Here is a 12,777-nt window from a genome sequence, read left to right as displayed (position 1 = left end):
CCATCCTCATCCATTCGCCCTCAGCACCCTCAAAATAAGAAAATAGTAAAGGAGATGGAAATTGTGAGAAAAACTTGTTTGCATGATAAAATCTTATTTGTCTGCAGAAGATTAATATAAAGGCAAAAGATTCAGGGGGGAAAGTTTACAAATTTTACTTTGTATTCTACATTGCAAATCGCTTTGTAAATAATTGTTCCTCATTGAAAGGTGCTTCTTATGATTTTGTTGCCCCTTGGTCCTGACTCTTCTTACCTTGTACATACTAGTTTGCCAACCTGGTGTTTAAGGCTTTCAGCAATTCTATTTAAATCTCTAAATATCATTTCTCATAATTGTCTAACTGGAAACCTCAATGCCATCCAGGTAGGTTTTCTTCACTATCTCCAAACACAGTAGTTATTTATCTTAAATGTTTTTTTCAATCCCACCTGAATGTCCATAATAAATATGGACTAGGAAGACAACAGAAAGAGCTAAAATTAAAAATAGAGCATATCCCCAATTCTATTTTCCATCTCAAAGACCAAAAGTGGTGACAAATTGGTGGTGACTTTGCACAGCCCTCCCTCACTAAAATCCAATTTAATTATATGCCATGGCATTATTTCTCTGATGTCATGATTGTGAAACCACAACAGTATGATGACTGGCAAAATCAGAGGAGAAGAGACTATTGGAAACGGCAGGGAAGAATAGAATGGAAAACAGCAAAAGCAACTGTCTGTTACTACTAGAGACTTCTCATGACCTCATCACCAACACTATCTTCTATTTATCAAAATGCAATAAATGGTGGACGCACTCTTGAAGCAAACTTTGACATTTAATAGACTATATAAGACTATCATAAGATAAAAAGACAGACAGTATATAAGAATGACAAAGGCCATGTGTGGCACAGTGAGCAAAGAGTTAGCCTCTCCAAGCTAAACATTCATATTCAAAAAAAGCATCAGCCCCAAGGCAAGATGACTATCTGAAGACAGAATAATGTGCTTCTCCAATTTGGAACAGTTTATTGCTAACTTGGAGGGAAACATGATACCACACACACACACAGTCAGCAACAGTGAAGCAGAAAAAGAAATGGGCAACTTTCAGAGACTTGGTATACAGCACTGCATTTAAACATCTGGACCAGAACACCCACAACATCAAGATTACTTTCATGAAAATGATGAGGAGGGGCAGCTAGGTGGCTCAGTGGATCGAGAATCAGCCCTGAAGCCAGGAGGACCAGAGTTCAAATATACCTCAGATCCTTAACACTTCTTAGCTGTGTGATCCTGGGCAAGTCACTTAACCCCAATTGCCTCAGAAAAAGAAAAAAGAAAATGATGGGGAAATTAAGAAGCTGCCAAACAAAAATGAACAGGATAGTTCATCTGTTTCTAAGAAAGCAGCACTTAATGCTATTAAAAGTAAAGTGCAAGCAAAGCGTAGAGAAATGCAGGATTCTTGGCTCAGTAAGAAGACAGATGAAATTTAGTTTTATGCTGATAGTAACAAGCAAAAGTGCTTCTGTGATGCCCTGAAGACTATTTATGGGTCAAAGACCTATGGTGCATATCAACTATTCAGCACAGATGGAACCATACTGATCAGTAATAAGGACATGATTGTCATCAATCAATGTGGAAACTATTGATTATATGTTATCTGCTGCTCTTGTGGTTTCTAGAATCCAGACACCAGTACCAGCAATTGTTATCTCTTCTTGTGAGCGGATGATGATGATGATACAAGGAGATATCTTCCTTTTGCCTCCAATTTATCTCATTCACAATGCACAAGCAACACCTGTCTCAGCAAAGGCTGCCCCGCAACTCCCTCAAGTGCCACAATCCACAGCTGTGGAAGTTCTCGGAAAATTGACCTGCCCTTTCACCCAGGCATGGTCCTTAACAATTATATACCTAAATTTGAAGTCAATCCCTCTCTAGTCAAACTTCCAACTGAAGATGAGGTTTTAAATACCTCTTGTGTTGCAAAATGCCTGGTGCTGATTTCCATTCCAGCAAAGATCTACAAAGCAGGAAGTCCACTGCTCATAGAAAAGCTGACTAAATCTTCCAGGTTATGTGGAAAGAGGAGATTATCCCCTACGAGTTAAAGGATGCCTCCATTTTCCATCTTTATAAAGGAAAAGAAGTAGGTTGTCCTGTGATAATCATGGGAGAGTTTCTTGGTCATTGCCAGCAAGAGTCTTGCCAGAGTCTTCCGTAAGAAACTGATCCTTCACCTAGAAGATGGTCATCTACCTGAGAGCCTGTGTGGCTTCAAAAAAAGTCAAGAGACATTCCACATGGTGTTTGCTGCCCAACAACTCCAGGAGAAATGCCAGAAGCAGAACAGAGGTTTGTGTACAACATTTGTCAATCTGACCAAGGCCACTTTTTTTTTTTTTTTTTTGATACAGTCAGGCTCATGGAACATCATGACAAAAACTGGTTACCCAGAGAAGTTTTTCCATACTGTATACCAATTCCATGATGGCATGTTTGCACAGATTCTGGATAATGGAATGCTTTTGAGCTTTCTTAGTCACCAGTGGATGTCACCACATTGATGGTAAATTATTTAACTTAAAAAGGCCATAAGCCAAGACTAGAATAGAGAGAGAATTGGTACATGACCTTTCCTTAGCAAATGATTGTACTCTCAGTGCAGCTTCTTCTGCGTCTGAGATGCAACAGAGGATGAATTGATTCACTGCCCCTTGTGCTAGCCAGCACCACATTGTATTGGAACTATTAGTTATAGCAAATGAAGAAATTGTTAATGCTTTGGGCAAGTTCACTGACCTTGGCAGCATGCTTTCCAGGAAAGTACACATAAGGTTGACATACATATTGACAGGGCGAGTTCAGTGTTTGGGAGGCTCTAAAGGAAAGTGTGGGAGAGAAGAGGTAATAGGCTGCCCACCAAACTGAAAGACCAGAGTCATTTTCTGACCTCATTGCTGAATGTGAAATCTGTACAGTGTACCAGCACCATCACGGGAAACTAAACTGCTTCAATTTGAATTATCTTGGGGAGATTCTGAAGATCACTTGGCAAAGTTAGCTACAGACACTGAGGCCCATTCTTAAGCTAATCTGCTAAGCATTCAAACTCTGCTGCAGAGAGAGCAAGTGCAATGGCTTGGCCACATTGTTGGAATGCCTAAAAGTCTGTCGTTTGGAATCGATTATGGACGTGAAAGACATCGGCACAGATTTGTCCAGCATGGTATGCCTGCATCAAAGAAGGGGATGAACACTATAAGAAAAGCAGAATGCAGTAACTAAAAAAAAAACCAGGCAGTTGACAAATTTAGAGCCATCTCCATCCCAAATGTTCATATGGGTTTTTTGCATCTAAACTGTAATAGAAGCTACTGAGTTTATATTGGTCTGATTAGCCATAGTTGGACTGTTCACTGACCCTGCCATAGTGATATTTTGATCCCCTTTGAGCCTGAAGCATAATAACCAATATCATGTGCTTTCTAATATAATAGATTTGCATGTAGCAAGTTATTAATAAATATTAAGTTGAATGTTACCACTGTACAACCATATTACTGATCAGCTAATCACAAATACTTATTAACTGCTGAGTATGTGCAATGTATTATATTGGATATGCTGAGGGATGCAAAGAAAGTATGTCAGTCACATGTTATAGTAAAAGAGGGCTGGACATAGAAACAGGAAGACTAGAGTTCAAGTCTGAACTCCATTCCTTACTAGCTTGCAATGCATAAATCACTTTTAAACTCTCTGAGCGTTATTTCCCTCATCTGTAAGAAAAAAACAAAACTAAATATAACTAAATATAAATAATATATGTAAAACACTTATGAATCAAAGTATTATGTAAACATTAATTTTTATCATAATAAACATTCCTTGACTTCAAGAGTTAATGGTGAATTAAGACTATATGACTACCTAAAAAGTTCTATGAAGATACAAAAATATGGCACAATGAATTAATAATAATAGTCAATAATTGCTAGCATTTATATAGCACTTTAAAGTTTGCAAAGTGCCATAAAGGTGTTTTCTCATTTGATTCCCATTACTCTGGAGATTAGGTGTTATTATTAGCTCCATTTTACACATAAGAGGTTCAATGACTTGCTCAGGGTGACATTTCTAGTAAGTGGGTGACGTGGGATTTGAACTTAGGTCAGTCATTAGAAGTTTCAGAAAACATCTGAGAAAATATAGTGGCTATTGTTCAGGCAGGAATGAAGTTAGATTAAATTAGACAGAATATTATTACAGTAGTTCAGATATGAAATGACATGAACTTGAGTCTTAAAAGTGGGAAATGAAGAAAGATATAGGAGTCATTACAACAAGGATCATTAGAAATTAATGATTTGAATGGTGAGAAATAACTTCTTTTATGGTAAATACACAAGTCCTATCATTCCTACTTGAAGCTTAGTGACATAGAGAGATTGGGATAATCCCCAGCAGATAAGTATACTTTTCCTCTGGTTTTGTGGAGAAAGAATTCCTATTTGGCTGTTTAATCCCTTAATCAAAATTTTAAACTAAGGAAGAAGATAAAATAAGCCTGGATGGGCTGGTTCAGGGAAACATTTTCAGACTGAGGGTCTTTGGATGCACTGTAACTAGGTGATCTATATTGACATATGATAAATTCATATTCCCAATAAATGATTTGTTCTTAAACCTTTTAACTTTTTTAAAAAATCTGAATCCCCAATTAAAAAAAAAAAAAAGATGATTTGAGAGTACTGAAAATAGCCACATTATTTATGTTCGTGTCATTTCATATCTGAACTACTGTAATAATATTCTGTCTAATTTAATCTAACTTCATTCCTGCCTGAACAATAGCCACTATATTTTCTCAGATGTTTTCTGAAACAATCCTATTTGTTGAGTGCTTCATATACATTGTAAGGTTTTCAAAAGACAGCAAAATAGTAAAAATCAGCAGAATTCCTCCAGAAATGGCTTTTGGATAAGAAGTATTAGTGTCTCTTTTATACCTAAGAAGAAAAATCTGATCCTCTCCCATTCTGAACCTTCAAAAATATATTTACTTATATGTTTTCTTTTTAAATTGTGTTTTTGCTTTTGAAGATGACAAAGTCAAGACAGAACGTGAATTGCCACCATTTATTTGTGGACCAAATTTTAAGTGCCAGCATTTTCATTATTCAGCGAATCAATATTTTCATGTCCATGGAGGAGTTGAATTTGATATTGGAACACCTCCAGTTGAGGACCTTACAGAAGCCTTTCAGGTTTATTAAGATTTGCTTTTCCTGATATAGTATAAGGCCATGCTCATAATTTGTTCAGCTTTGTTCTCTCTATTGTCAGACAGAAAGGGGTAGTGCTATGGAAACAGAAAAAAAAGTTCTTTGATGCTGTAAGATTATTTCCTCACTGATCTGTGATTGTATTGCTTATAACTGTACACATATGTCCAAGGCATGGAATTTTGCTTAATACATAAGTTATTTCATGCCCATAACTTGAACATTATTCTAGTATATAGTAACAATCTCCTAAGATCAATATCATATGACTCTGTATGTACGTATACATGGGAGACATGATGTTGGAGGGAGCCTTTAGAGCTACAGTTTGCAATACTGAATCAAATGTTTTTAAAAAATCAACTAGTGGAATCTTATATTTCCTTATTTTTCAATCAATTTAGTAACTGTGACACTGAGGCTGGTTATAAAATATACTATTTATTGAAACATATCTGTATTGTTTTCATATTTTCATCAAAGATTGCCTTAATATGTGTGTAGATTATGTTTTATAAAGATGAGAAAGTACATGAGTCAACAGTTACATTCTTTTGATTTCCTTTTTTGGGGGGAGATAATGTATTGCCAGAGAAACCAAGCAAAACAGAGATTAGAGACTAATTTAATAGTTTATTAAATGGAGAGATTTATTGGGACTAAATGGATCCATGGTTGGTCCTAGGGCTGAACAAGACTATAATCTCAAAGAATCCAGCCCTGAATATCAGACAGCAAGCCTCTTTTATAGGATAACAAGAACAATGACATAATGGGGGAGGTATCTGGATGGGGATAACCTAATGGGAGGAGGCACCTAGGATGACACAATGGAGGGAGGTACTGGAGAGATTACTGATGTTCTAATGATGTCTAAAATGGATAGACCTTTATCCTGTCAAACATTAAGAAGGAATGATTATAGCCTAAAGACATAAAACCTTTATCTCATCAAACATTAGAAGGGAAAGGTTATAACCTGAGGCAGAGTAACTAAATAGGACAATTGGAGAAACTGGGTCAGGACATTAAAAGGGAACTGTGGCACAACAATAATATAATCCATGATTATACCATTTATTTGGTATCTTTTGTTCTGAAGATCCAACTCTTGAATGTGATCATTGCATGTCATCTCATGCACAGATTTCTTCTGAGTTAAAATGGAACAGTTGCTTTTTTCAGTTTCTTAATTCTTCATAAAGCATATAAGTAAGGACTGAGATAGTAGAATCCAAATAAGGTAGTCCGTATGCTAACTCAGTTATGATTGGAATTATAACAAAACTAAAAAAGATAATCATATTAATTTAAACATAACCTTGTTCAATCTACATAATTACTTTTTTTAGAAAATCTGAAAAATATTTAACAGCCATTCGTCATCAAAGTTCTTTGGTTGGGTTAATGAAACCACAATACATGTTTTAAAAAATGTGTGAAAGGTAAGAAAATAGGAGATATTAAACAATTCTGTGATCTTCTAATAAAAATGAAAATAGCTATGAATAATGTATATTTTAATGTAATGGAGATGTTCTTTCTACTGTGTGTTCTTTATATCAACTCTATTACACTGGAGATTTTTTTAAAAATGAACTTTCTTCTTATGTTATAAATTTGTAAGAAATTCATTCCATGGATATTAGGGATAACAACTAAATTAGCCACTTCAGGATTCTTACTGTAACTTGTAAATAAAACTGCTTTAGGGCTAATTTTTTTTCCTAAGGCAATTCGGGATTAAGTGACTTGCCCAAGGTCACACAGCTAGGTAGTGTTAAGTATCTAAGGTCAAATTTGAACTCAGGTTCTCCCGACTTCAGGGCTGGTACTCTATCCACTTTGCCACCTTGCTGCCTCAGGATTAAATTTTTTTAAATTAAAATGGCAACTGTTAATTATATTTATAGGATTATTCTTTCTTCTTTTCAATGTGTCTTTTTACCCTTTTATTCCCCCTCATACACTAAATAAGTATTTTCGTCTAGTTGTGAGGCAAAATGTTGTGTAACTTTGACAATGCTTTAGTCATTTGAAAATGTTTTCAAAATTGTTACAAAAAAGAAGTCTTGGACGATTTGTTTCTGTAGATTTGAAGATGTGTATTTAGTAATATAGCAACTCTTATCTTTTAGGAGATTTATGAAAAATTGCAAGATTATGCTTCCCAATCATTTTCAGATTTAGGATACAAAGAATTCTACCCCATACCAGTCATGGAATATAATGGGAAAAGGTAAGCAATATTCGAAATATATTCCCCACAGTCACAGATTGCTCTATTTCCACACAAAGCAATAGAATGAAGGAGGATTTAGAAAATGGTGCTGAGATAACAATGTTATAGAATGTTGAAGTGGCACCTCAGAGAGAAAGTGCAGAAACTGCATGTAACAAGAGAGGCAGCATTCCTGGAGAAATAAGTTTTTCAAAGTTTGCATATTTAGAAGCATGCCATCTTCCAGGAGCTCAAAATGATTTCCTTTCTCTAGTAGTTAGGTCTCAATGTTAAAATAAACACAGTAATATTCCTGCACCAAAATGCTGTCAAAAGGCAACAGCTTGCTCACATATGTATTATTCAGGATATCTATTGTATTTTCCATTGCAGGTCTGTGTCAGTCCCAGGGATACTGAATGGGTATCATATTTGTCCTGGACCTTTTAAGCCACAGGCACAAAGGTCAGATGCCTCTTAGGATAGTGTCTACTATCCAATCCCTTAGGCTTGATCTGTAAGATCCCTAAGTTTTTTATTTATACTTAAGCTTTTCTTCACAGCCCATCTCATTTTTTTCCTTCCTCCTTTTTTTGTCTTCTCATAAATCAGAAGTATTTTTTTTTAAACAAGGACTAAGGCCTGCTCTGTTATAGTATAATAATAGACTTTCTTCAAAAAATTAATCCTATAACAAATAGTTTATGTTCCTTTTCCTGGTGTTCAAATGTTCCACTGCTTATATTCAAAAGAATATTTCAAGAATATATCAAATTAAACAGTCTCTTATGGAATGATTCAATAATGCATTCCGAATATTTATAATATAAATTCTTGGCTACAGAACTTGTTGTAAAATCCATAGCTATTCAAATATTTATTTTTTAAAAGTACAGCTTCTCATTATAATTTTTAATTAATTTTTTCCCAAAATTTTTGTCCCTAAAACTATATTTGCTGATTTTAAATTAATTTAAAATTTGGATTACTTTAGGTGCTAAGGATTGGTTAATGATATATAACTGGCTTAAATTCAAGTATAGTGTAACACATTACTGCACTTGGATTGACAAATAGATTTATGTTAGTTCACAGATGAAAATAAACATTAGGGGTGAAAAGAGCATAAAAAAGAGATTTTGTAATGTGGTCAAGAGAAAAAGAACACAAATATAAATTTGTTGACATATATGTCCTTTATTTTGAAAGGACAAAACATAATATGTGAGCAGATGTGAAAATTTTGATAAAAAAGCCATTACGCATCAGTTATTTGTCTGTATGTTATTTGTGTTTACTAGCTAAAGTTTAAAAATGATTGTAATAGATCAGATATGTTTGCACAAAATTATAAAATCAAGTGAAACAATCACTTAGAAGTTAGAAAATGTGTTTCTTATTCTACACTTTTTTTTTTAACAGCTACTATATAATCTATTTTGAACTTGAAACTTTCTACCAGCAATTATATAAGACTCAGTGGTGGGGAGCCATAAATGAAATTATCAACAACCTTAGACCCAAAAGACTTCCACTGTCAGACATTCAATTACATGAGCAATTCAAGAAAAAATTTGGTTTCAAAAAAGCTATGAAGTGCAAGGTATCTCATTTACTTATTACAAACTGATTTCTATAAACAGGATTTTTGTTTAAGAAGCTAAATGTGTATAAAACCATATGTCTTAGAGAAAAAAATATCTTTTTAGAGATCTGAATAAAATTACATTGACCTGAATTAAATTTTAGTAGGTAAGAAGCTTTTAGCATTATAAATTGATAAAATAAAACAGATTACCCTTTACTGAATTGAACTCAGTTGAGAATTGATCTCAGCTTTATTACATCTGGTATAAGTTCTGCCAAACAGACCTGTCTACTTTGCTTGGTCAGACCTATCTGTTTGAATAACATGGGTATTTCAATTAAAAAAACATTTCCACAATTATTAAGTACCTTATACATGTTGAGAAAGACAAAAGACAATCCCTAATCTCAAGGAGGTCACAATTTAATGGGGTCTATACACAAACAGCTATGTGTAAATAAGTTACATAGAAGATAAATGGGAAAAAAATCAACAGAAGGAAAGTGATTAGGAAAATGAGATTTTATTTGGGACTTAAGGGAAGCCAGGAGACAGAGATGAAGTGGAAATGATTTTGCGCTTGGGAGACAGCCAGAGAAAATTCCCTAGTGTCTTATTTGAGCACTAGCCAGGAGGCTACTGACAATAAATCAAGAAGGACATGGGAAGTAGAGTGTAAGCCCATGCAGGGGTCCTCAAACTTTTTAAATAGGGGGTCAGTTCATTGTCCCTCACTCTGTTGGAGGGCCGGACTATAGTAAAAACAAAACCTTTGTTTTGTGGGCCTTTAAATAAAGAAACTTCATAGCCCTGAGTGAGAGGGTTAAACGTCCTCAGCTGCTGCATCTGGCCTGCAGGCCGTAGTTTGAGGATCCCTGAAAGAAAATTAAAAAGATATATATGTGTGCATGGGGCATGGGGGAGAGGAGTTAGGCTATGAAAGGATTGGAACAACAAAGCATTTTGTGTTTCATCTTGGAGGTGAGAGAAAGCCACTGGAATTGTAAAGTAGGGAACAACGCAGTCAAATTAGCACTTTAGAAAAATCATTTTGGTGGCTGAATGGAGGAAAAACTGAAGTTGTGGCAGGCAGAACAACCACCAGCTATTTCAATAGGACAGACATGGAGAAATGAGGGCCTATACTACATGGTGGCAGGATTGGAAGAGAGAAGGGAACGTATTGGAGAAATATTGCAAAGGTGAATTCAACAGATTGTTCACAAAGATGTATGACAGTAAAGAGCCTAGAAATAACTCCTAGTTGCAGGCCTGGGGCCAGGAAAGGTGGTGGTACCCTTGATATTTAATAAGTACTTACTATATTTGACACATTTTTCTAGCTTTTAGATATATAGATGAAATAAGACATAGTCCCTGATCTCAAGAAGCTTAAGACAAATACACAAAAAACTATATACAAGTTACACCATGTCCAATGCATAAGAGAGGTCTAGACCCCAATGGTATGAAAGAATTGAGATAAAAAGAGATCGTTTATAGTGAAAGGCATCAAGAAAAGCTTAAAGGATGAAGTTATAGCTGAAAGAAGGGAAGAATTTAAACAAACTGAAAGATGTTGACCTATACAAAGATAAAAAAGAACAGATGGAGATTAAGGAAGGGTACATGGTGTGTTTGGCTGAAATATTGTAATGTGTGTGACAAAGTAAGGAAAAAAAATCTGATTTTTGAGAACCTTTAATGCCAAGATAATGATTGCTAAGATTTTCTACAGGTTATAATGGGAATGTGTAGTGTTCTTGTTTGATTTTCTGAAGGTCTTGGAGCAGCCTTCACAGCCAAATAATCACCACAAGAATAACCAGATGTTAAAGTCCAAATCCTTTATTATCTCCTTCACAATCTATTTTCTTTGCTTGGGGTCCAGGCTAGCTTTCTTAGAGGCCTTTCAGATAGGCCTTGGTCTCAGTGGGGGTAGCAGGAGGACAGGCCAGATACTATGAGACTGATGAAGATGGAATGAATGAATCTGGCTCTGAATGCCCTGCCTTCAGCCTCCAGCTACCACAATGGTGGATGATGGAATGAATCTGTCTCTCCTTGGCTCTGAGAGCTTGAGCTCCCGCCTCCAGTCCGCTTGTCTTCTCTGGCTCTTAGTCCTGTTTATCTGTTCTACACTGAGTATAAACCAATCATTATATCACTAGGAAACCATTATTTGTTGTAAGATTAAATCAATCGTACTGAACTAGAGAACTATTAATCACCATGCTAAACTAGATAACCATTGTATCATCAATTCCACTGACTTAACACCTTGTAAGAATCCTTGTTTCAGAGTTTTGGCCCATAACAGGAATGAGTGGAGAAGGGATGGGCATTAGATTTTTACAATAGTATTATTTCAGCAGTAGTATAAGAAAAGAGACTAGACATGTGAAAACTAGTAAGACATTAAAATATATAGGTGAAGTGAATTAAAGTAGTTGCATTGAGACTGAAAAGTTAGGGCCATATATAAGAAAGACCTTATAAACAGAAACAAATGAATATGCTGAAATTGAGGGAGGTGAAAGAAGCAAAAGTAATTCTGAAGTTTCAAACCTGAATGCCTGAAAAAACAGCAGAAAGAGATAATTTAGGAAGAGGTTTTGTGGGGAGAATAATGAGTTCAGTTTTGATCATTGAATTACCATTAGATCTATCCATTGGGGCAGCTAGGTGGCACAGTGGATAGAGCATCAGCCCTGAAGTCAGGAGGACCTGAGTTCAAATGTGGTCTCAGACACTTAACACTTCCTAGCTGTGTGACCCTGGGCACTTCTTAACCCCAACTGCCTCAGCAAAATAAATAAATAGAAGATCTATCCATTAGACAACTGGAAATGTGGGACAAGAGATATAAATTTGGATGTCATCTTCATAAAGGTAATAGTTGAAGTTATGAGGATGGATAAAGTTATCATATAAGAGGATGTGACAGAAGGAAAAGAGAAGGTAAAGACAGAGCCTCAGGAAATGCTTACATTTAAGTGTAAAGGAAGGAAGAGGAACCCTCCTGTGAGAAGACAGAAAAGAAGGAATGAGAGAGGTGATGTAGGAGAATGAAATCCGAAGGAGCACAGAATACCAAAAAAGAGAATGTTATCAAAGTATAAAAATATGTTTAAAAGGTGAAGGAAGGTAAAAATTCAAAAGCCAAGGAATATGTCAATAAGGAAGTCAGTGACTCTAGAAAGAAAAGGTATAACACAGTTGTGAGATTGCAAGAAGTTGAGTGAATTCACTGTGAGCAAAGGCTCCTTAAGCTAAAGTGGTCATTGTTTGTTCATGGCCTATTTCTGACTTAACTCTGATGAGCCAGTCTCTAGGACTTTAGAACTTGCTTTAGGTTCGGCAAATAGGTTAGCATTGTCTTAGGGATTTTTGTCATATATTGGTGTGTTTTATGTCTATGAGATGAATTAAAGACAATTATGAGGGATGAGAATGGGCCTTATATAACCGTGAATAAAAGAATGGAAGAAGCTAGTAGTATATCCAGACATTAAAAATAGAAGAAAGGAATTGTTGGAAAAATAAAGGGAAGGAGGTGGAAAAAAGCAAAGTACAGGTAGAGAGGTTAACTTTGGAAAGGAGTAAGATCACCTTTCCTTTTGAGGTAGAAGAGAATAGAAGAGATAAAGTTTTTAAGGTGATGGTTTTTAAGTT

The 12,777-nt window shown here is 35.4% G+C and overlaps 1 protein-coding gene across 10 annotated transcripts in view; it reads left to right on the top strand.

The window, feature by feature from the left end:
• The window catches only part of ANKAR (ankyrin and armadillo repeat containing), a 111,411-nt gene that overhangs the window by 14,363 nt on the left and 84,271 nt on the right, over window positions 1–12,777 (top strand). For all 10 annotated transcript variants that reach the window (XM_051986016.1, XM_051986017.1, XM_051986014.1 and 7 more), the window contains 3 exons: window positions 5,112–5,275; window positions 7,432–7,532; window positions 8,937–9,117. In XM_051986016.1, coding sequence (XP_051841976.1) covers window positions 5,112–5,275; window positions 7,432–7,532; window positions 8,937–9,117 — 446 coding nt within the window. The remainder of the gene's footprint in view (window positions 1–5,111; window positions 5,276–7,431; window positions 7,533–8,936; window positions 9,118–12,777) is intronic.

Source organism: Antechinus flavipes, chromosome 3 (genome assembly GCF_016432865.1).
Source record: "Antechinus flavipes isolate AdamAnt ecotype Samford, QLD, Australia chromosome 3, AdamAnt_v2, whole genome shotgun sequence".
Taxonomy (NCBI): Eukaryota; Metazoa; Chordata; class Mammalia; order Dasyuromorphia; family Dasyuridae; genus Antechinus; species Antechinus flavipes.
The sequence above is the reverse complement of the archived record's forward strand: the minus strand, read 5'-3'. Positions and strand labels throughout refer to the sequence as shown.